This window comes from Martes martes (assembly GCF_963455335.1).
Source record: "Martes martes genome assembly, chromosome: 2".
NCBI lineage: Eukaryota > Metazoa > Chordata > Mammalia > Carnivora > Mustelidae > Martes > Martes martes.
The window spans coordinates 188236983-188261373 of record NC_137889.1 but is presented as its reverse complement, the minus strand read 5'-3'; the positions used below and the strand labels follow the sequence as shown (position 1 = coordinate 188261373).

The 24391-nt window shown below is 34.0% G+C and overlaps 1 protein-coding gene across 1 annotated transcript in view; it reads right to left on the bottom strand.

Annotated features, from left to right (window-relative positions):
- Positions 1-24391, bottom strand: part of ADGRL3 (adhesion G protein-coupled receptor L3) — a 417871-nt gene that overhangs the window by 226116 nt on the left and 167364 nt on the right. The window contains exon 3 of the mRNA XM_080796369.1: positions 20235-20344. Within this exon, the coding sequence (XP_080652495.1) occupies positions 20235-20344 (110 nt within the window). The remainder of the gene's footprint in view (positions 1-20234; positions 20345-24391) is intronic.

Here is a 24391-nt window from a genome sequence, read left to right as displayed (position 1 = left end):
GATGTATTTCCTGGAAACATGGGACTTGGGGGATATATCACTTGTCACTCATATAGAAGGCATTTAATAAATATTTATAGATGGTATAGAAGAAAACTTTTTTTCTGTTGTAGGTGGAATTTTAAAATATAGCATCTGTTACAATTACAATTAAAATATAACCTAACTGGACACATATCCTACATAATTAACTTAATAAGTTATCACTTGAATCCATGGTAATAATGGCTAAAAAGAAATAAAATAGATAATTAAAACCACAGTTAATTTACTACTTTCTTACGGAAGGAAAATTACTATGAAGGTAAAGTATCACCTGTAGGTGATTGGTAAAATTCACAGATAGTCAAAACCTTGTGATAGGAAGCAAACTGCTTTGTGGAATAGTATATTCCCTCTGACTCTGTGGATTCAAATCAGATTTGATTAGAAATAAGTTTAATCAAGAAATTCAACCCTCGGGGCACCTGGGTGGCTCAGTCGTTAAACGTCTGACTTCGGCTCAGGTCATGATCCCAGGGTCCTGGGATCGAGCCCCGCATCGGGCTCTCTACTCAGCAGGGAGCCTGCTTCTCCCTCTCCCACTCCATCTGCTTGTGTTCCCTCTCTTGCTGTGTCTCTCTCTGTCAAATAAATAAATAAAATCTTAAAAAAAAAAAAAAAAAGAGAGATTCAATCCTCAAAAATTTATCACCAAACATTTTGCTAGGGGTTTGCTCTATCATAGTTACTTGTTATAAATGTAGTTAATGACTGTATTCAGTGACTATTTGCTACACTAGAAAGAAAACATCTTAAGGACAAGACAAGAATCTCTTCTATCTTGTTCATTTTTCCATGAAGACTCCTTTGCATGCTACTTATATTAATTTTATATCAGATTTAACTGTTGTGCAAATATTGTAATTTTTGGAGTAAACAAAAAAAAATGCTTGTTGAGTAAATAAAATATTCACACCTCAAATGTAGCCAAGTTTTTCATATATTAAATTTCTATTTGTTTCCTCTTTCTACATGTAGTCAGCACGTTAAGAAAGCAATTGCAAATTTTTCAGTAAGGAAGGGCAGAAAAATGAGATGATTATATGATAGGTGCCTAGATTACAAAATGCTGTTTTGAAATCATTTTCATTTGCTTGCTTCAGAAATAATCTTGAGAATTACATTATATTTATTGCTCCATATTAGAAGAAACAGAGTACTACAGATTTTCATAAGCCAGTTAGAAAATGAATATCATACGCAAAGCCTACAGATATATTTCAAACTTTTAGCATTAGAAGATGACTAGAAATTATTAACTACCTTGACAAAGAACTTGGACTCCCTGATGCTCTCCTAAATAGACTCACAGTATATCTGTTCCATTTTACTGTACAGAGTCTTTACCAAATTTCACAAGATGCTATTTAATATCAAGCTGAAGAAAGCTGACACGACCAGTCTTTTCTTGCCAAATATTGGAAAATTTAATTAAATAGACATTTGACTTCAAGAAGGCAATGTTGAAAACTAAATAAACTTTATCCTTTTAACCTTATTGACTGGCCAGAGTAACGTGAAAACATCAATACCTCATCTGCAATGAGAACTCATATTGGATGAACTTTGTCTCTGTCAGGGATGTGATTACTAATGGAGGTGGTGGAGCCGGACTTAAAATCAAATTACTCTGGTGTGACAGCTTAATCTCAGACTTAACATAATCTTTATTCTACCACTTTGAAATTTCTTGGTGATTTAATAATACTGAATTTAAGGGTCGAGCATCATAAGTTTTAGGTACGCCAGATAGAATTCAAGCGTGCTAAATCTTTGGTTTGTCTAAAACACACATTAAAAAAAATAGAATAAATTTTGGTTGGACAAAAGTTATCCACTTGCTTTGAAGCTTTAGAAGAGTGAACATGACAGCTTAAAATTTCGTCTGGTTACTTTATGTAGGAAACTTAAATAAATGGTGTTTAATAGTGACTGAAAGCGCGATAACAGAATGGCATAAAACAAAAGGATACACTTTGTGTTATTAACAATTACTGCTTTTCTTTTCACAAAAGTGGAGATCCTACAAAGCCAGGAAGAAAACAGCAACAAAAACTGTCCCTAAAAAAAAATAAATAAAAATAAAAAAATAAATAAATAAAACTGTCCTTAACTTTGAGTACTTCAGGTCATGGATTTCGGCATTTTCCCCTGAGTTCTAAATTCCACACAGGGAAGCTTTATGAACCATGAAATTATACAATAGTTTACGGACATGAAGGGATTGCTATGAAGCAATAATAATTTTCAAGATAAAAATTCACATTTTTTCCATGACTAGTCAAGAACACACTGGAACTACCTGCTGCACATTTACTGAAGGAGTAGAATCAGTGGATTCTTCAAAGTATAAAAATTCTACAAAGTATAATTGTAATATGAGTCTGAACTGGAGAAAGGCTCTTCCAAATTTAAAGACATATTGACACGATCAATGAGAGAGTCAGAAAGAAAGACTGAATGACTCATGGTCAGGTAGAAGGTATATAAAACTCCAACAACCAGTAGTGTGATTGTATAGCTGTTTATATGGAGTTTGAAAAATAGAGAGGAACGAAAGAAAGTACAGAAAAGAGGGAAAGAAATTAGTGCCAAAAAGAAGTAAGAAAGAAAAAGGAGAGAATGCAATTTGATTATTATGTAGAAGATAATTTCACGCAAGTCAGAGGAAGTGTTTAGTGAAGGAGGAGCGATACATGGTCACAATTACTGCACAGATATTAAGATGACTTCTGTGAAAATAAAGCTTGACTCAAAAGTAAGTTTCAGATGATTTTTTTGAAAAAATGTGATCAGTAAAATCATGGAGGAAAAAGACTGTAAAGAGGTGATCATTAAAGTAGATCATTAAGGTAAAAAATAGAAACAAAACTTCCAGCTTTGCTGCCAGCAAACAGTCCCTCCTCTTTTGAGTAGTTCAATGTTACTTTTTTTTCTCATCTAATAGGTATTTTCATTAAGTTAGCTGCACTGCCTGTGACAGATGTCATTCAAGACATTCCCACAGTTTACTTAATGAAAATTTTCCCAAACAACTGATTGTACAGATACATAAAACACATTCCTCAAACATCAGCAAAGGCTAAAAACAGTCAATGGTACTGGGTCAGTCACTTCGCTGGAGAATGTAAGGTCACAGTCTCTATCCCTCTCAGATTTTCTCCAGAGCTTGCGCCATTAACTCTGGTCAGCAGAAAAGTTCTCTTGTGTCAAGTTGCAAGTGCCTCACTGCTGTTGAAGATAAAGCAGATGATTCTAGCAGATCAAGCAAGATAATCTTACCAGTAAAGATAAAGATTTCAACATCATTCACCTTCTGACATAATGAAGCAAAAAAAAAAAAAAAAAAAAAAAAAAAAAAAAATCCACCAGTAGGGGAATGACTGAATACATTGTCTCTATATCAAACCATGAACTACTTTAAAGAATTAAATAAAATTAAAAAGAATTAAATAAAATTATGCCAACTGACTTATGGGAAACTTCGTAAGACATTGTATAGTGTAGTCATATAGTGAGAAAAGTAAGATGTGCGTAATATGATTCTGTTATTGTAAATACACACATACAGACATATTTAAATCAATATTCATGTAAAAGTCTCCAAAGGACATCTGAGTACATAGAGGACTGTGAAGAATGCACACTACACACACACACACCCCTATACACATGTATGTGTATATATATATATATATATATATATATATATACACACACACACAGGTATGTGTGTGTCTGTGTGTGTGTATATATTCATATATGTGTGTGTGTATACATATATATTTTATTTATTTATTTATTTTATCCACTTAAAATCGTATGTGTGTATGTATACATACTTGAAGCAATACCTAAAAGAATGGTCATAGCAATGTTAGTTGAATTTATCTCCAGTGGTAGAAACTCAGGTATTTACTTTCATCTTCACTTTATTATTAGCTTACTTATTATCTATGTAACCAGGAAAAAAAAAAAGACATTTTATTGTAGAGGAAAAAGGCAAGTGGCTTGGTTTCAATTTAATTTATAGTCTGAAATCAGCCATGGATGGCCCATTTACTCCTAGATATTATATGAGCATTCTGTGATCACTGATACTCGATAATCAGGTATACTTGATCATTAAGAAACAGAAAACAGACATTTCTCCAAACACAACATACAGATGGCCAACAGACACAGGAAAAGATGTCCAACATCATTTACCATCAGGAAAATACAAACCAAAACCACAATGAAATATTACTTCACATCTATGACAGTGACTAAAATCAACAACACAGGAAACAACAAGTGTAGGCAAGGATGTGGAGAAAAAGAACACTCATGCACCATTAACGAGAATGCAATCTGGTGCAGCCACCATAGAAAACCATAGGTAGGTTCCTCAAAAAATTAAAAATCAAGCTACCCTACAAGCCAATGATCACACTACTGGGTATTTATCCAAAGAACAAAAAAACACTAATTCAAAGGGATACGTGCATCCCTATGTTGATAGCAGAATTATTTGCAAGAGCCAAGATATGGAAGCAGCTCAAGTGTTCTTTGACTGATGAATGAATAAAGAAAGTGATACATTAAAAAAAATGAAATTTTGCCATTTACAATGAAATTGATGGAGCTAGAAAGTATTATGCTAAGTGAAACAAGCCAGTCAGAGAAAGACAAATACCACCTGATTTCACTCATATGTGGAATTTAAGAAACAAAACAAAGGAACAAAGTGAAAAGAGAGAGAAATCAAGAAACAGATTTTAACTATAGAGAAAAAACAGATTTTATGCCGGGGGGGATAGGGATGGGTGAAATAGAAAATGGGGATTAAGGAGGGCACCTGTTGTGATGAGCACCAGGAATTGCTGAATCACTATATTGTACACCTGAATCTAATAAAACACTGTATGTAAAAAATAAGTAGTTTCACATGTGTTCTGTACGGAATTGAACTTTTAAAAATAAACATCTGTACTTAATTAAGAAAAACCTGAACAATGTCCTCCCCCGAGATGTCTATGCCCTAATCCTCAGAATCTGTTAATATTTTACCTTTCATGGCAAAAAAACAAAACAAAACAAAACAAAACAAAACCAACAAACAAAAAAACCCAAAAACAAAAACAAAACACACAAAAAAACTTTTTTTTTCTCCAAATGTGATTAATTTAAGGATTTTGAGATGAGATGACCCCGAGTCATCCAGGTGGACTCAATCTAATCCCAAGGGTCCTTATGAAAGGGCGGCAAGAGGGTGGACGGCACAGATGTGAGGACAGAAGCAGAGGTGTAATGCTGTGCTTTGCGGTTGGAAGAAGCCACATGCCATAGAACGCCAGTGGCTTTCGAAGATGGAAAAGACAAAGCAACAGATTCTCCCCTGACATCTTCAAAAGGGAAGAAGCCCCATCAGTACCCTGATTTTGGACTACTGGCCTCTGCACCTGTAACAGAACACACTTGTACGGTTTTAAGCCACCGTGTTTGTGGGGATTCAGCACAGTAGCAGTAGAAAACTAATATAAAAGCTCAACTATTAACAGCGACAGAATATTACAAGTAATATTCAATTCCGAACAAGAGTTACAGAAGAAGTGATATGGCTCATTCCACTCACCCACTGCAGTTTCTCTCCCTCCTTCTTCTAACACTAGGTTCCCCACAATGATTCCTACCACCTAATGAAAAATCCTTTAAAGTCAGGTGAACTTCACGCCTGATTCTACTTTGAGGCATCAGGATAAAGGGCAGTAAAATACTTTAAAAGAGAGCTAGTTAGTCTTGTCAATTCTCAGACAGGAAGTTATTTGTAATGCCTTCTTTAGTATAATGAGAAGAACAAGAACATCGGAATCAAAGGGAAACCCTTGTTTTCAAATTCCTACTCTACCCCTTCTGGTCCACCTATCAGGCATGGGAACTTGGACAAACTAAGCTACTCAATTTATATTCCTAGGCTCCCTATTTTTAAAATGGGAATTTATCATGTAAATAAATTGCTATGCAAATAAAAATACTTTACACAAAGTATTTAGTGAAGTATCGGCACTTGGTACTTGCTCAGTGGACAAAATCTGCTCTCAGGAAAAAAGCTCTTCTTTTTTTCTAGCAATTTTTCTTTCATTTTTGATTATGACAAAGAGGAAGAAAATCAAGTTGAGGAGTTACTGTCTATTTTTATTAAACACCTCAAGATTTTCTTTTTCAATCAGTTGTTTCCTGGGCCGTCGGCTTCGAAGTCACTCCTGTTTCCACTCCAATCAGAGAATGAGCTGCTAAATGTTTAATGATTAATTTCCATCAAAGAGTTACCTAGCAACTGCCACTAATATGAAATTAGATCAGAGTCTTTGTAAAAGTCTATAATCTCCTAAAAGAATTCAAAGATAGACGAATTTGAGTCAATGCCAGAAATTTCAACTCTTAAAAACACATACAGATAGAATATCTCAAAAGCTTAAATGGGGAATATACAGTACGTTTTATATCTTGGTATTCACAGTTTTATGTTATAGTGTTTTCAACAATAAGCTAAATACTCTATCCATTAAAATAGAAGACATTAAAAGAAGACATTAAAATAATAGCAAACTTATTAAGAAATAATCATGTGCTAGAAATTATTTTAATTCTATTGTGTATATCATTTGAGTCAAAATAATCTTCTTACATTGAAGAACTAAATCATATTTCAAAAGCATTAGATTAATTTGGAAATTTTTAGTAAATAATTAGACTCTTCATCCCTAATATCCAACACGGAATTAAAAATACGTCCTGGGGCACCTGGGTGGCTCAGTGGGTTAAAAGCCTCTGCCTTCAGCTCAGGTCATGATCCCGGGGTCCTGGGATCGAGCCCTGAATCGGGCTTTCTGCTCAGTGGGGAGCCTGCTTCCTCTCCTCCCTCTCTCTGCCTGCCTCTCTGCCTACTTGTGATCTGTCAAATAAATAAATTTAAAAATAAATAAATAGGCAGCAAAGATTCAGTGCCAAAGATTACATACCATGGAGAGATTTTAATCAAACCTTGTATCAAAGTGTTATCCCATATTTAAAAATAAATATGTAACTTCATATGGAATTAAAAAAAAAAAAAATACGTCCTGACCTTCCACTATGTAGGTAAAATAAGATGGCAACCATGGTCTTCCTATGTTGTTGTTTCTTTTTTTCTTTTTCTTCACTTATTTTTTGAGAGACAGAGAGACAAAGATAGGGGCAGAGATAGCGAGAGAGAGCAGGAGTGGGGAGCCCTGGCAGAGCTCCACCCTAGGACCCCAGGATTATGACCTGAGCCAAAGGCAGACACATAACTCACTGAGCCACCCATGTGCCCCTCTACCTTGGTTCTTATGAACTCTGGATCTTCAACATTTTATGTTTAAAATGTTTATCATAAATAAACATTTATGTTTATCATAAATAAATCTATGTTTATCATAGATTTATGAATCTATGATAAATGGAGTTTTTAGTGAACAGCTCCTACTGGTGTTCAAGATACTGCTTGGGGATAAAAATAAGGTATTTCAACATTTTAGAAAATATCATCTGGTTCTCACAAGGAGCAGCAGCTGGTAAGATTCAATCAAGTAATATAACTCATCATAAACTCTTGAATTTTGTATTAGAATCAGTGCTAATCAAAAACTGAGGGGCAAGTATTAATAAATGACTAAGGTTTGCTGACCCTAAAGAACGTGAATAGCATATGTTTCTTGCTTTACTCTTATCACTCATTCCTAAAAAGAGTAACACACATCGTTTGTTGCAGGGCAGACAGTCATAATTGTTGATACCCGACCTTGGTATTTGAACCCATTTAATAAGAGCATTAGAAAGTGCATGATAAAGTAGGAATGAGGAATTCTTAGAGGTTTGCCTGTTAATATCCCCAATAATATTCCTTTACTCAGCAGGCTTTTGTTTTTGTTTTTATTTCTGTTTTGGGTGAGTTTTGTTTTTTTTTTTTGTTTTTTGTTTTTTGGTTTTTTTTTTTGAATTACACTTGATTAGTTATCTCTTGGCAAGTAATAGATCAGGATAGGACCAAAACACTGCCATAAAAAATTTCTATTAGACTCTGATACACGTAAGCAGCCAGTTATCAGTTCTCTTGGCACTTGAATAATCAGAATGAATCCAAAAGAAAAAAAATAGAAGCTTTGTTGTAGGAATGAATGCATTTTTGTTTCCAACAAATTTGAATATGAACTTCCTTCTGAGCCTTTCCTCTTATCTTGATGAACTTAACATCAATGAGTTCTCTAAGAGGTCAGGAGAACAGGAAGGGAAACAAGTCAAGGAAAATCATAGTAAAGGAAATTTTATGATAGGCTTTTTGGGAGAGATTAATTTTTCTCTCTATAATTCCATTAGTTGTGTGTATGTGTGTGTCTTTTAACTACAGTTTTTGGCATCTATGAAATTTCAATGTTATCGAGCACTGAACTTATTTCAAGCTGTTCTCAAAACCGAGACAAGAAAAGATTTTTCACGGAAATTTGGATGTCTATTTGAAGGATTCCAAAAAGCAAAATTGTTAGCGTGTGGTGATTTACTATATAGTGAACATAAAAGCAAATTGCATAGCCCACTTTCTCTAAAAATGTTCACTTATGGAATTTCTTGAGGCAATTTTGAAATAAATTTATGAGAAAGGACTTACAGCTTGAAATCTAGCACTATGCACAAAAAGACTGATCTCTCATATAAGGAGAAAGCTGGGTTTTTTGATATCTCAATATGCCATCATTAATTGTGTTAATTATGGGCCATACTGAAGGCAAACAAAGACCAAATAATCAAGCTGTCACCTTAGGACCATTTTGAATTCTAAAATTTTTCTGAAAGAATTTGAATTAAAATGAGGCACTGGGCTAGAATGCCAAATTTCAGTTAAAGAGGATATATTTAGATCTTTTATATTTTTGAGAGTATGTTTTAATCACTCCTCACATCTCTAAACTATAGAAAGACTACTCTGAAATTAAAAAAAAAAAAGAGAGAGGGAGAGAGAGTAGCATGATGGAAAGAGAATCTGATTGACAATTACGAGTCAGTAAGTTCTAACTACATAATCATTGACTATTTTACTTATTCTGAGTCTCAACTTCTTCACCTATTAAAAAATTAAAGATGGATTTAGGTTGCTTTAAATTTAAATTCCACTGTTATTTCCTAGAAACAGTGTGTGAAGACTCATATAATAGAGGCTTAACCAATATTTGTTGAATGAAATAGAACGTGGTCAGGGTCCACCTAGAGACATTTGAGTAATTGATACCTCTTTACCTCTTGCTGTCTATGAGAAGAAATAGGACTGGAAATAAATTAATTGGTAGTAAAAAAGCTAACACCGGTGAGAAAAGCTGAAAATAAAAGATACAATGCCCAACCTCCATGGCAAGCTTGATGTGATTCATGCAATTTCCAGTACCAGCAGTCAAATCCAAAGGGGTGCAGAGGCTGAAATTCAGGTGACAAGAGAACTCACAGAAACTCAGCGGGCTGAGTGTGGACTTAGAAAAAAGTTGTCTGACGTGGCTTAGTCATCACACTGGGATTAAAAAGAGTAACCCCATAAGAGAGAATTGTTTTAAGAGCTAAATCACACAGCAGATGCCCTTGTATCTGAGAAGGACTCAAATTTCAGATGTAATCTGAAATGAAAGATGGAGAATTGAGATAGAAGTCTTGTAAAATTGCACCAGTAGTCAAAAGAACTAGAGAAAGTTATAACTCTAGGATGTCAGGGGTCTCCCCAAATCCTGGGATAAGTTACCAGCATTACATAATTCCAAGCCCCAGTGGATGATGGCACTGAAAACAGGTGAGAGGCAGTATGTAGATTCAGTCAAATAGCAACGATATAAAGAGCATTTCCAATGTGGTCATCACTGTACTAGGCTTTTAGCATACATTTCTTTTTAATTTTCACAGAAAGTCTGTGAGTTGATTATCATCCTTATTTTCTATATGAAGAGACTCATTCACAGAGTAGTATACAACTTCATGAGACCTTAGCTAGTAATTGGCAAAGTCGGAATGTCAATTCCCAGGCTCTCACTCTTAACCACTCTTACATTCTCCAATGCTTGAGAGAACTAGGAGACATGAGTACAGGGAAAATGCGGTCGGAACTGACAAAGAGCATAGGTAGTATGTCTTTGCCATAGAAGATGTACGGAGGGACAGCCACTTCCTTCTCCGTATCACGTACTATTCTATTCTGCATTGATTTCTGTTCTAATTGAAGTTGAAAAGCAATTAGCATAGAGAGAAGTAATGCATTTATAAAATATATTAATAAAAACTAAATGGTACTGAGTTTCCTTCTAGGCTTTGATTCTAACTTGATGTGATTACTTGAAGGATGATAAATGATGAGGAGATTATGGGTTCTTAGAAGGTAAGAGCTAGTCATATTTATATTATCGGGGGTATCTGAACGCTGCAATATTTTAAAGATAACTAGATTTTCACTACATGTTGGTAAAAGAAAATTCAATTAATACATACAGAGCAGATTGGGGAGTCCATACATATGGATTAAATTCAGGTATTACAAGTCAGTTATTGTGAGAAATTCCTGCATAAAGATACAAGAAAATTTACAGGGAAACTCAGTACATTTATTCATGCTATTTATGTAGCTCATATATTCACAATCAACTCCTTATTTACCCATCATTTTTTTTCTTGTGCTGCCTCACATAAATAGTAGGTACGTGTAATACAGTAAAATTAATTTTACTAAATCCTAACTTGCCTTGGGATTGCCTAGGGTAGGATACATTATAAAGAGAATTGACATGACTTCTGTCTATAATGACATGCTGCACTCCCTACATCTCGCCTGTCCATTATAGAAGGTTTATATGTTTATGTTTTTAAAATATGATAAGAAAAATATGATAACCTAAATTTAGAAATGTAGAGGTTTCAAACAACACTTAGGTCAGAAGTCCAAAATGGGTGTTAAGGGCTGAATTTAAGAGTTGTGTCCATTCTGGAGGCTCTAAGGGGAAAAAAAAATTCCTTGTTTCCCCCCAGCTTCATAAAGGCTGCCTGCATTCCTTGACTGGTGGCCCTTTCCCTATCTTCGTCTCTCTCACTCTAGCCTCTGTCTCTGTTGTCATATATCCTGTTTCCAATATTGGCCTGCTCTTAGAAGGACATTTGCAATTACCTTCCATCTACTTGGATAATCCAGTATGATCTCCTCAACTCCAGATCTTAAATTTAATCACATCTACAAAGTCCCTGTTGTCACTTAAGGTAAAAACTCACAGGTTCTAGATATGGATATTTGGGGGAGCATCATTATGGAGTCGGCCAGATAAGAACTTAATTGTTTAAACGTCTTTGGGATTTATAGAAGGGTTTTGAAAAAATTTTAAGTAATTAAAAAATTTTCTAGCATTCACATGAACTGTGATATCCTTCCATTTGAGAAATTCCTCAACAATAAAATGAAAATATTAAAATTTACATATATTTTCCCTTTATCACTTACTCATTTTAATGAAATATTATGTTAAATTATAACATTTGAATGGAGTGCTTTCTAAGCCAATTGATTCAATTTTTCTAGTTTCATAAATTAATGATTAAGATACAAAAAAATTAAGAAGACTCTTTCATAGTATTTTGATTTTACATTTATTTAGGAAAATTTATCTGGACAATTAACTCCATAGGTCTTATACATCATGTTGCCATAAGATATTTTTTTAGCAATAAACATTTTGGAAAATAACCTCACCTTCAAATGTTTTCAACTAGTTTGCTTCCCATATACAGTGTATTTTATTTTTTAATTTTTAAAAAAATTTTAACTTTTCTTTAGTGAATGTACATGCACAAGCCCGTAGCTGAGGGAGGGACAGAGAGGGATTAACTTAAGCAGACTGTGTGCTGAGTGTGGAGCCCAATGTGGGACTCAATTCCACAGCTCTGAGATCATGACCTGAGCAGGAATCAAACAGTCAGAAGCTTAAGCAACTGAGCCACCCAGGGGCCCCCTTACATGCAGTGTATTTTAAAAAACAAAACGTTATATTCTATGTCTTTTTTAATCTTGCATGTTTATGCTATTCAGTTAGAGCACATTGTAAAAATTTCTTTGAATTAAGTTTAAGTGCCCAAGCTCTATAATTTTATTATTTCAAATAAAGCAAATGAACATAGTTAAGTTAACCTCTCAAACTTCATTTATGTCTATAATAACAACACTGTACTTCCTAAACCAAATCTTTTCCTAACACTGGTAATCCAATTAATTTGTTTAATACTCTCGATTCATCTTGTTCCCTTACAATTAGCATCTACACATACATTTACATATTATCCATCTACCAGAAGTATATACAGAGCTTATCTAAATATTTTTTAAAAGATTTTATTTATTTATTTGACAGACAGAGATCAAAAGTAGGCAGAGAGACAGAGAGAGAGGGGGAAGCAGGCTCCCTGCTGAGCAGAGAGCCTGATGCGGGGCTCGATCCCAGGACCGTGGGATCATGACCTCAGCCGAAGGCAGAGGCTTTAACACACTGAGCCACCCAGGCGCCCCCAGAGCTTATCTAAATATTGATGCCACCTGATGCTTGACTTATTTGATGCAAGTTTACCTTTATATTACTGTAGAATCATGCAGTATTTTTTACACTATATATTTTAAAGAGAATGCCAGTTTATTCAATTTCATTTTGCAAACATATTCTGATTTTTTTTTTTTTTTGAGAGAGAGAGAGCACAAGCAGGTAGAGCAGCAGGCAGAGAAAGAGGGAGAAGCAGGCTCTCCAAGCAGTGAGCCCAGTGTGGGGCTTGATCCCAGGACCCCGGGATTATGACCTGTGCTGAAGGCAGACACTTAACCAACTAAGCCACCCAGGTGCCCCTGTGTTTTGATTCTTAATAAATCTTAGAACCTTCAAAGAAATCACTGCTTCATTAACAAGGGTATTAGCAGTACTCGTCGCTGGCTTGTTTCTCTCCAAGTCACTCCCCTCATCTTGACTGTAGTCACATTAACTTTCAATCAGGTCTGAGAACAGGCTGACCTCTTCCCCACCTGGGGGTCTTCGTTTCTACTCTTCTCTTTACCTTGAAAGTTTTTCCCCATACTCTTTGCCTACTGTATTCTTCACGTCTTTCACAGCACCTTAGGTGAGCTGGCCCTTTCACTGTTCTCTATCATGCAATTGTGCTTATTTTCTTCTTGCATTTTATTGCAATCTTTAATGATTCTATGTTTTGGATCATGTGATATTGCCTTATCCCCCAAGCCTCCCAGCTTTATAGGGCCCATATCTATTTTTCCCCAGCACCTAACATAGGGACTGACCCATATTAGGCACCAAAAAACTTCTATCGGTGGAATTATTCTTAGTATACTAACTCTCTATCTTTTGAAAATTAAGAAATACAGTAACAATTTAGGAGTGTTTTTACATCTATTAGAATTGATTAGATTAAAAAAAAAAGAAGAAGAAGAAGAAGAATTGATTAGATCCAAACTCTAGAACAAGAGTTGCAAAGTTAAGTATCTTCAGAAGCCATTTTAAATAATTATAGTGAACCGGGTACAATACGATAAGTCCTGGATAATATAGCTATTGGAGAAGAACAGACCCTATTTAAAGGAGACACTCCCCACTCAGTTCTAGTTTATCATTGCCGAAGGAAATGTAGGCTCCAGATTTTATGTTAAATTTGTCTTTCCAGTGTTTTATTGTCTTTTCTGTGCTCTACACTGGGATAGAGGAATCACAGCCTACAGGGAGGTCACAATTTCTACCTGCCCATTGGCATGTTCATCTCCCCTGTCACTCTTATTTATGTTCTGTGTTTTATGGAAACATCAGTCTGTTTGGTTTCACATTCACCGTACAGTTTCTTATCTTACGCTGTCCCATCTGTTACAAATGATTGTCCTTCTCACTGGAGTCTATTTAATCTTTAAGACTCTGCTCAAGAGTCATTTCCTTTAGAAAACATGCCCTGAAGATACCCATCCTCAACCCCATACTAGCCACTATGGGATGGGTGTGCATTCTCTGCACACCGCTAATGTGAAATGCTCCATTGCTTTGCTGAACTAAAAACACTATAACTTCGGGGACTGAGCCCCACTTGATTAATTTCTTTGAGGGCAGAATCTTTTTGCATAATTTTATGTGCTAACGCGTGTAGCAGACCCTGGTATATAATAGATGTTGAGTGATGACAGATAAGTGGGAGGTCTTGAAAGCAAATGGCATGATTTAGTTGAAAATAATTTCCACAAACTTATGAGCACCTAGAAAAAGGTATGAGAGAGTTTAGGATTATGACCTCCAAGAAAGTATGGTCCATCTCTATACTTCTTGTTTTCTAACAACTTTTATAAATACATGATACTTTGGGCATATTATCAAACTTTAACTATTAGGTAATCACTGATTCATTTATAAAATATTTATGGATTATCTGTCACGTATAAAGTACTGTGAAATAGAGAAAAAATGTTGGAGAAAGAAAGAAAGAAACTGCAGTGGGAGAGCAAAAGGAGAAAAGAAAGGGGCACATGGGTGGCTCAGTCGGTTAAGCATTGGACTCTCGGTCATGGCTCAGGACCCTGAGATCCTGAAACTGAGCCTTGTGTCAGACTCCACACCGAGTGTGGAACCTGCTAAAGATTCTCTCTCTCCCCTGCATTCTTTCTTTTAATAGAAAGAAAGAAAGAAAGAAAGAAAGAAAGAAAGAAAGAAAGAAAGAAAGAAAGAGGAAGAATTTGATTGCTTTTGTGATATTGTTCTAAAAGAGAATTTTTTTTTTCTAAAAGAGAATTTAAATCACTGCTCCTGCTCTTAGAAAGGGACCAACATTTAAGGGCCAGTACTCGCTATGTTACTTGGAGGCTCAGGGAAGAAGAAAAGGAAAAACTGGTTGCTGGTAGCATTCTTGAGGAATACAATCACCAAACAACTTGAAGGAACTAAAATTCATATACTCTGTATTTTTACCATAGATCTTCCATTTGAATTAATAAGGTCTTGTTTGAGACAAGTTTCTTAAGTTTAATCATTCTAGCTATGAACAGAACACTTTGGGAGGAGCCATTTTGACTATTTTTTTTTTTCTAACCATCTAATACATGTTTCTCGAATGTCTCCTATGTGTCAGAAACTGAAAAATGTACTGAGGCAGTAGCAATCATCCTATACCTTGACAATTCTGTGCCATCTTAAAAATTAAACCTATGGGCTAATTTTGGCACTAGTGTTTTAAAATATGTAAGTATTTTTTACATAATAAGAACCAAAGAATACATATATTAAAATATGCACTCATTTGAACATTACTAGCGAAAATATATTTAGTTATTTATAACTAAACAAACACTTGTCTGTTTTAAATGTTGAAGTGTAATGCTTATTCTTAGAGTAAAAAAAAAGACAAAAACTAATAGATTATGTAATTGTTTATAAATATTAATTTTCCAGTAATACTCATTTTGCATGTTTTTCCATAGACAATCACACGTGACTTCAGATGGCTGATGTGAATGGTGAGAAAATCTGTAAGTGGTGTAACACAAGATCGGCTAAATCACTCATTCCTAGTAGCTCTCCAAATTGCGTGCTCCCTCTCTCCATTTCTTAAGAAAATCCACCGCAAGAAAAGGTTGCTAGAAGAAGTAATATGTGGTTTGTATTTCTAAACGGAAGAAACAAAGAACTGAAGAGAAAAGCAGAGTTGTGAGAAAAGACAAGCACTTTCTGAGTGTAATGTGCGTGAAATTGTATGCCTTGGAAGAAAGACAAATTGTCAGCAGGACACAAAGTAAAGATTCTTTGCTCAGAAATACTCTACATCGGTGGTTAGTTGTTTTATTGTTTTCCTCCTGACACAAATCTTTCCTGTAAACCAGCTAAATGAGGGAAACTCTACCTGAAGATGCCACAATTTCAATCCCCATCAGGCCAGAAGGAATGGAAATGGGGCAAGACGAAGCAAGGTAGAGAGCAAAAGTGTGGCACTGATAAACGCTGAGGTTTAACCTCTGAATATCTGGGTCATCTCCCAGGAGGAAAAAAACAACGACAACAAAACACTCAGGAGGAAAATCAAACTCAAAAGTAAATGTGAAGGCTATAAAAGTCACACTGGAACTAAGGTGTGACAGGAACAGAGAAACGTATTGATTCATCTGTCCCAAATTTGGTCACAAACAGGGTATCTGTGAACCCAAACAAGAAAATACAGGCCTTGTATTAGAAGCTGAGATTTAGGAAAAAGTAAATATAGGAGATTTAGGAAAAATTAAATATAACTTTAGCAATTCAGAGAAGTTGACAAGACACTCAAAGAAAGTGGCCTCACAAAATTATTTTTAATCACTATTTTTTTAAACTTTCTTTCCTATGAGCATCTTTAAAAAAAAGAAAGAAAGAAAAAAGTCATACCATTTGATTCAGGTTAAGGTTCTTCTAAAACTGTCATTGTTTAACCATGTACCTATTTAATGACACCTAAAACTCTGCAAAAAATTACTGTAAGCTTAAAAAAATACTGCAAGCTTATCTCAGATATTTTAACTCCACATTTCTGATGTGAAACAAAGAATTTTGCTGATTTTTATGTCTATCACGTCTATTATGCTAATGTATTACTAATATTAATATGTTTTCCCACATATTTTATCTATGTTTTGATATTCTCATTTTTTCTATATTTTTCCATGGGAAAGTATCACCTTAAAAATATTACCAAGGGAACACACACACACAGAGTCTATATAAAGAAAGAAAATAATAATAGTATTTTTCCCACATCTCAATATTAAGAGGAAACATTCATAAAGATCAAATATATCACTTATATATAATGAAGTTTGCTGTCTTAAATTAAAAATGAAAATGGGTATTACTGAACTGTATAACAAATAGAACCTAACATAATTCGTTTATTGATGTGTTCAATTAGGAAAATCTAAAATACTAACAATGAATCCTAAATCTGAAGTTTCTCTTCTAATAACACATTAGGGATATTTCAATAAATATATTACATACAAGGGTTTCTCTTATAATATGGGTGATTTAAATAACTTCTTAAGTTACTACTTAGCTAAGAGCCTCATTCCAAATTGTGGGCACAAGTTTTACAGCTGAACTACTTTTTGTCATTACGCTTTCTTAGGTGATTGGGAAAATAAAAGTTTGCGGTGATCCAGCTGCTTAAAGAAAAGCATAAAAACCTCTTCAAAGTTAAGTAGCGAAAGAACTAACAAAAAAGGGGTCCAGCTGGAGGCCTGGCTGGCTCAGATGGTTACGTGTCTGCCTTAGGCTCAGGTCATGATCCCGGGGTCCTGGGATTGAGTCCTGCATCAGGCTCCTTGCTCAGCAGGGAGCCTGTTTCTCTCTCTCTCTCCCTCTCTCTCTGGCAAATAAATAAATAAAACCTTAAAAAAAAAAAAAAAAAAAAAGAAGGATCCAGGCCCTTGAAGCATTTGCTTCCACCATGTGCCATAACTGCAGTGATGAAAATTTTAAGACTTAAACAAGATTGGATAACTCATGAAAACACAGAGGGGAAAATCTCTGGGGAGAATTACAGCTGTGTCCTTAACAGGTATTAGAGACAGGCTCAAGTCTTGGCTATGTCATTATCCAGCTACTCTGTATTTTACATGAAACATTAACTTATCCTACTGAGCTTCAGTCAGAATAGTGATACTCAGACTTAATATGAAGGATATAATGAAAATTAAATAAAATAATATATACAAATATTTAACCCATGTGGTAAATAAGATGTAGTAAGTGCCAATAAATGGAGGCCAATTTTAAGGAAGTGGTTTTTTTTTTTTTTTTTAATAGCATTGGAAAAGTCTGTATTTTATGCTAGAGATAAGAAAAAGAACTTAGTGTTGATCTAAATCAACTTACTACAGATCAGGGAATGTCTATAAAGTGAGACCCAGAAAAATTTAATAGTTTACCTTTGCTTAAGGACCTATGCTTTTCTGGAAAGTAACCAGACCACATTCTGAACCCAGGCTTCCTGATCTCTGGTGGTTTTTTCCCACTAAACCAATCTACCTTTCAAGTAAGTCACTATACTTTACTTCATGGTTTATACTTCCTTGTGTATTTTTTTTTCTTTTAAAATCATGTTAAATTTACTAAATGAATTCCCAATTACACATTACACTTTCAACTGAAACATACTGAAGTTACTCAAACAAGTGCAATCATGCTAACCCATATAACGTAAACCAGTATGTTAACAGGCAGGTGGCTGCACTTTAATTTAATATTTAATAACATAATCAGATAAATATTTTCACATAATGGATATACATCTAAGGTGATCCATAGATTTTAAGGATTACCAGAAACCTATATATATAGGTAATGCAGAAATCAAATAATTCATCTCTGAAAATTTGTAAAAGAGAAAGGAAATAATGTGGTAAACCTTTTATGCAAAAGGGTATGCACAAATTCTTATTTATATTGAAATGATTTAAGTAGATGATTTTTCAAAAGAAGTGGGCCAGAGGATTTTGGAGTAGCTGTCCTCAAAGAAATTCTGAAGAAATACAGAAAATTGAAGAGACAGCTGTGAAATTCTTTAATATTTAAAAATTGTGAAAAAATCTAGCTTGACATTTTCTACTTCAGCTTTCATGTTTCAAAAATATGACTGAAAGTTTCCTCAAACTGTCTTTAAAAATGAGGTATTCCTTAAGGTGAATTTTTATAAAATGCCTTTGGAAAGAGCTATTCTACATAATTCACAAAGATCTTATTATATAATCTAAATATAATTGTCAAAGTTCCAAAAGGCAAATATTATTACCTTAAAATATCACTAATGAACAATAACTGGTCAGTAAGAGCTTTATCTTTCCATAGAAGGATCCCTAGAGATAACAGTGTACAAGGAGCATAACTTCAGTTGAGATTTCAATAGAACCCATACGCTTACGATTTCTGTTATAACAAGGAAAATTAGCTTCTAAGACTGCACCAGATAAACGTTCTCTAATGAATCACACAATAAATAAAACAAAAATGAAATTTTCTCTCGACTGCTTTCATTATTACTTCAAAATTTCAATTCATTTCGTGCTGGCCAAGTTGCTCTCTATTATTAGATTATGCACACTTACAGTTTATGAGTAATGTGCTGCTTCTTAAATAAGCAGAAATGAGGCGAGCTTCGAACTATCTCTTGGCACAGCACACTGGCTGACCCCCAGATACTTCACTTCAGAGATGTCAAAGGAAGTTGGAACCTGGGATTTATTGGTGATCCCCAGTGTTTTCTACTCTTGGGATGAACTGAATATGTAATGTGAGAATGCAGGATTTCCTGAGTGATCTTCACTAAGGAATCCCATGAATAATAAATAGATCAAAAATATTTCTATGAAATGGTGATTCTTCCTTTGGGTAGAAAAGTCAGAAAAATGCTCCAGTTTTGATTGTTTGATTCTTCATTATTCCTGATGAAAACATATGTGGTTGGCATATGGCATATCTGACTGAAAAGTTGCAAAGAAAACTTCTTGAGGCTGTAAGACATAAATTCTGAAGAATGCTTTAGTTCATGTAATTTTTGTGTCTTCTTTTCAGTTTGTTCCTTCTGGATGAATATATTTCTCATCCTCAAAATGTTGACAGCACTTGTAGATTAGACATAACTGCTTCTATTAAACTTAAAGTTTATCAATTTCTATGCCACTATAATTATATAACATTAACATTATATAATGTTATATATAGCAATGTATAATATTATAGATAATATTTACATAACATAATAATATGTAAGTATATTATTCATTGTCACTTTCTATTTGCTTGGACCTAGAAGGATGCAGTATTGGCATGTCATTCATTTCAACTTTTTTTCTAAAAATTTCATACTCTTGCATTAAGAAAACTTTTAGAATGAGTATCGACATACAGAAATGTAGAGTCAAAACGGATGCTGCAGAATCCTGCAGGCAACATCTAATTATTCCAACGGTGGGCGGATATATGATCCCGAAAAATTCAAATTAGCCAGTCTTCAAAAAAAACATGTAAACAAATGTGATAATTCTCATGCTTTCATAGAGAATACTTTGTCGATGCATGCAAAACAAAGCTTAGTATCTTTTCACAAGAAAGGAACAGGAATATACATACTGTAAGGGACACATTCGTACTGTACTTCCAGGTATTTATAGGTTCCTGGACACGGGTCTGGAAAAACGTCAGGACCTGCCACGACTGCGCACTGCGTCCTGTTATTGCACCTGAAGCCAAGAGGAAAGAAATAATAAATGTATGGGAAGTTAAATCATTACGAACACCAGTACGAATTTTATTTCGGTTCTTGTTACAAAGATGTTACATAAGGTTTTGGTCCATTTAGAATTTTAGACCTTTGAAGGAAATTTCTGTGGTGCACTTAAAAAACGAGAAATAAGAATCAGTTCATCCAGCTTACTCCTACTAACAAATTTAATATTTCAGGGAAAATGGTGTGATTTTGAGTTAGAAGTTAAACACTGCTTACGCAACACTAACTGGCCCGTGGAATCCTGCCAATGTGAACACAGGTAAGGACGGTTTGGTAGGAATCACAAACTGCTGTTATTTTTAAAAAACTGAGAAAATATGACTACAGAGTTTTATTAGAAATTGTAAAATAAATTCACCAATGGTTATGATATCCATTTTAAAGGCAGTGAAAATACGATGTGGAAAAGCTTTTAGTCACACTTTTAAAAAATCAATAAAAATTTAATATTTGAATATTAAAATATATGTAAAATTTAATATATATAAATATATTACTAACACTGTAAGTAAAACTATTTTTTAAGAATTGATGCTCATATTCCTTTGCTCAGATAAATAATTACACTAACCTCACAGATTGCTGTTCACCAATGCCAATCTCCTATAATTTAAAATAATTTTAAATCTCCAAAGAGAATAATCAAAAACCACTGCTGAAGTAGAAATATAAGCTATGCATTTTTTGTGGTTAAACAAATCTGGGCTGTGCAGACTTAATCATGGGTAAATATACATATGATGAAACTGATTCTTATTTTGAAAAAGACACCCAAGTTCAGAATGGGTTTGCTAAGGTCAATTTTACTCAGAAATTGTCTAGATTTGATAATTTATTGACAGGTAGATATTTCTATAGAAAAAATAACAGTTATTTCCAACTATAATATTGCCACTAATTGTATAGGATGAGACATTCTATAGTTACCCAGTTTTATGTGCTTGTTTATTCATACAGTTTATTCATACATGACTAGTATTTTCCATTATACCTTCTTGAAGAAATGCTTCACCCTCTAATATGACCATATGCTTCTGCATCCTTCTTTGATACTGGCAGGATAAGGAGCATCAAGGGCAGACTAGTTTGATTTACTGTGAAAATGCTTTGTGTTTACTGGAGGCTACCATTTGTTGGCCTTAATGGAGATTTTATTTAGTCCCTAAATTAAAATTGATTCATTAGTGAATGTTGTAAGCTGAAAAATATATTCTGTACAATCAGTGGGAGATTAATAAAAGTCAATATTCCATACTTATCAGGCAACTTAGCATAACAGTTAATGTTGAGGATCAACATGTTTCCAAAGTTCTCTTGTGTGGATTTAATGTCTGAGGGTGATTATCAGACAGCCGTGTAATAACATCAGCATCAATGTGGCTGTTCTCACGCATATGGTATAAGGAGGCACCTTGCCATGTTAGTGTATTCAGACTTTCAAAAAATAGCAGGACTTCCCTTTTACAAAGAAAACTTTTTGAGGGTCGCCTGGGTGGCTCAGCGGGTTAAAGCCTCTGCCTTCGGCTCAGGTCATGATCCCAGGGTTCTGGGATCGAGCCCCGCATCGGTCTCTCCGCTTAGCCGGAAGCCTGCGTCTTCCTCTCTCTTTGTCTGCCTGCCTGCCTGCTTGTGATCTCTGTCTGTCAAATAAATAAATAAAATCTTAAAAAAAAAAAAAAAAACTTTTTGAAGGTGATGTCTCAAGATAAGATACATGTTTCTTTGCAGTTAAGGCATACGATTTTCACATCATGCCTTGAAAAAAAAAAAACCTCATAAATCAATCTCAGGTATTTATAAAATGAGAAGATATAAAAACCTAGAGTTATTTCTTCCTCATCTTTTCTTCATCAAAGAAAAATATCAGGAATACTTTTGAAGTAGAAATAATTAACAATAAAAGCAGCATACATCATGAAATTTAGTAAAATGCACATATTCTGTAAGAGTAGTATTTCTGATCTGCAGTCATTAAGTCAGGGCAAATTTGAAATATATATATATTACATATATGTGTGTGTGTTGCTTTCTTTCTTCATCAATTTGTTTTACACCCTATTATCAACATTTTATTCTAATTGCTACAGCTCAGATAATAAAATTCATTTAGAAGTTATGTGTATTCTTATAATATTCTGATATGGAAAAGCAACTAACACATCTTTTATTACTTAAACAGTCAATGTTTTATACCAACAGACAGATCACTAGCAATTTATGAGTTGAGCATGAAGGTTAAAATTTACAATGATCAAAGTGTTTGCACAGAAAGTGGTCTTGAATCAGAGACTTCAAATGGTTATGTCCATATAGAGTAGATTAAAAAATATAATATGAACACTATACTAATTCACCTATCCACTTATCTATCTAGATATGTGCACCAACCAGTTTACATATTACATATTATTTTCTACAAAAACATTGTTTTTGCATATATAAGAAAATTAGCTGATCATTTGCTGTAAACATTAGACACCTTTGTGAGTCCCAAATATCTTACTCAATGTTAACCAAAAGTAACTCAAAAAAGCCTTTCAATTAGTGGGATAATATATGTGAGAAGGTATATAAACCAAAATATGCTATACCAGTAATATATTTGCAGTCATTATCATCATTGTTCTGCATTGAACAGCAAGACAGTAAAACATTAACTTTTCAAAGTAATTCTATATTTTACAAGTAATTATATTAAATGTTCTTTATAAGCTAAGATTTTTTTTTTAAGATTTTATTTATTTATTTGACAGAGAGATCACAGTAGACAGAGAGGCAGGCAGAGAGAGAGAGAGGGAAGCAGGCTCCCCGCTGAGCAGAGAGTCTGATGCGGGACTTGATCCCAGGACCCTGAGATCATGACCTGAGCCGAAGGCAGCGGCTTAACCCACTAAGCCATCCAGGTGCCCTGTAAGCTAAGATTCTTAAAAATCAGGGAGAAAGGTAGATAATCTCTAGAATATTACTCTTGTATATGATACATTCTAATATTGATTGCTTAAAGACTACATTCCAAAAACAGAAGTTTAATGTTTCTGTCTTCTTTATAACTTCTATCACTGTAAATAAAAATGAACTATACTTTTGATGAAAGCTAATTGAAGAGTGAACAATATACACAAGTAAGAGTACTTTTATAGTGATATCAAAATCATTAAAGTAAATTCATTCTAAAATACTATAGATGATAAATGTGAAATAAAATAATCAAATGTTCTCAGGTGCCTTAAACTCAGAATTTTTCATTGTTTACTTTTAATATAAATATAAATTTAAAGATGATTTTCAGTATCCTTGATATTAAAGATACTTTTAAAATCCATAATAAAGGATGATAAAAGACTGCAATAATATGGTCAAATGCATCCTAATCCACTAATATTCACAGAGAAACCTCATAATCTTATGAAAGTATTAAGGCTTATTTACAGTGAAAGAAGTTTCAATATTTTTTCAACAGAAACTTGATGCAATAAAAAAGAAATCCAATCCAGCAACAGACAGTTTTGAGGAGAAATGGCTGATGGGGGTCAAAAGTTACCACTTTCAGTTATAAAATAATAAAGTCATGGGATGCAATGTACAGCTTGGTGATTATAGTCAATAATACTATATTGTACATGTGAAAGTTGCTAAGGGTAGGCAGTAATGTATGTAGACAGGTGGCATTCACAAATACCAAACACTATTCTCAGTGAAATCTCTTGGAATTTGAATTTTCACTTAAATAGCATGGGAACCAGTTATTTTATTCCTTAAAACCAGTTACTTTATCCCTTCACAAGGTTAATGTGCTTATAAAAATGCATTAGAAAAAATGTAAAATATCATATATATGCACAAAGTACACTTTTGGTTGTCATAGTTAGCATGGTTACCAATATGAACATTTGTTTCAGGATAGGTTAACAATACTTCATTTCAAAAGACTATTCCTTTTGAGAGGAACTTTCTTTCTTTCTTTTTTTTTTTTTTTAAAGATTTATTTATTTATTTATTT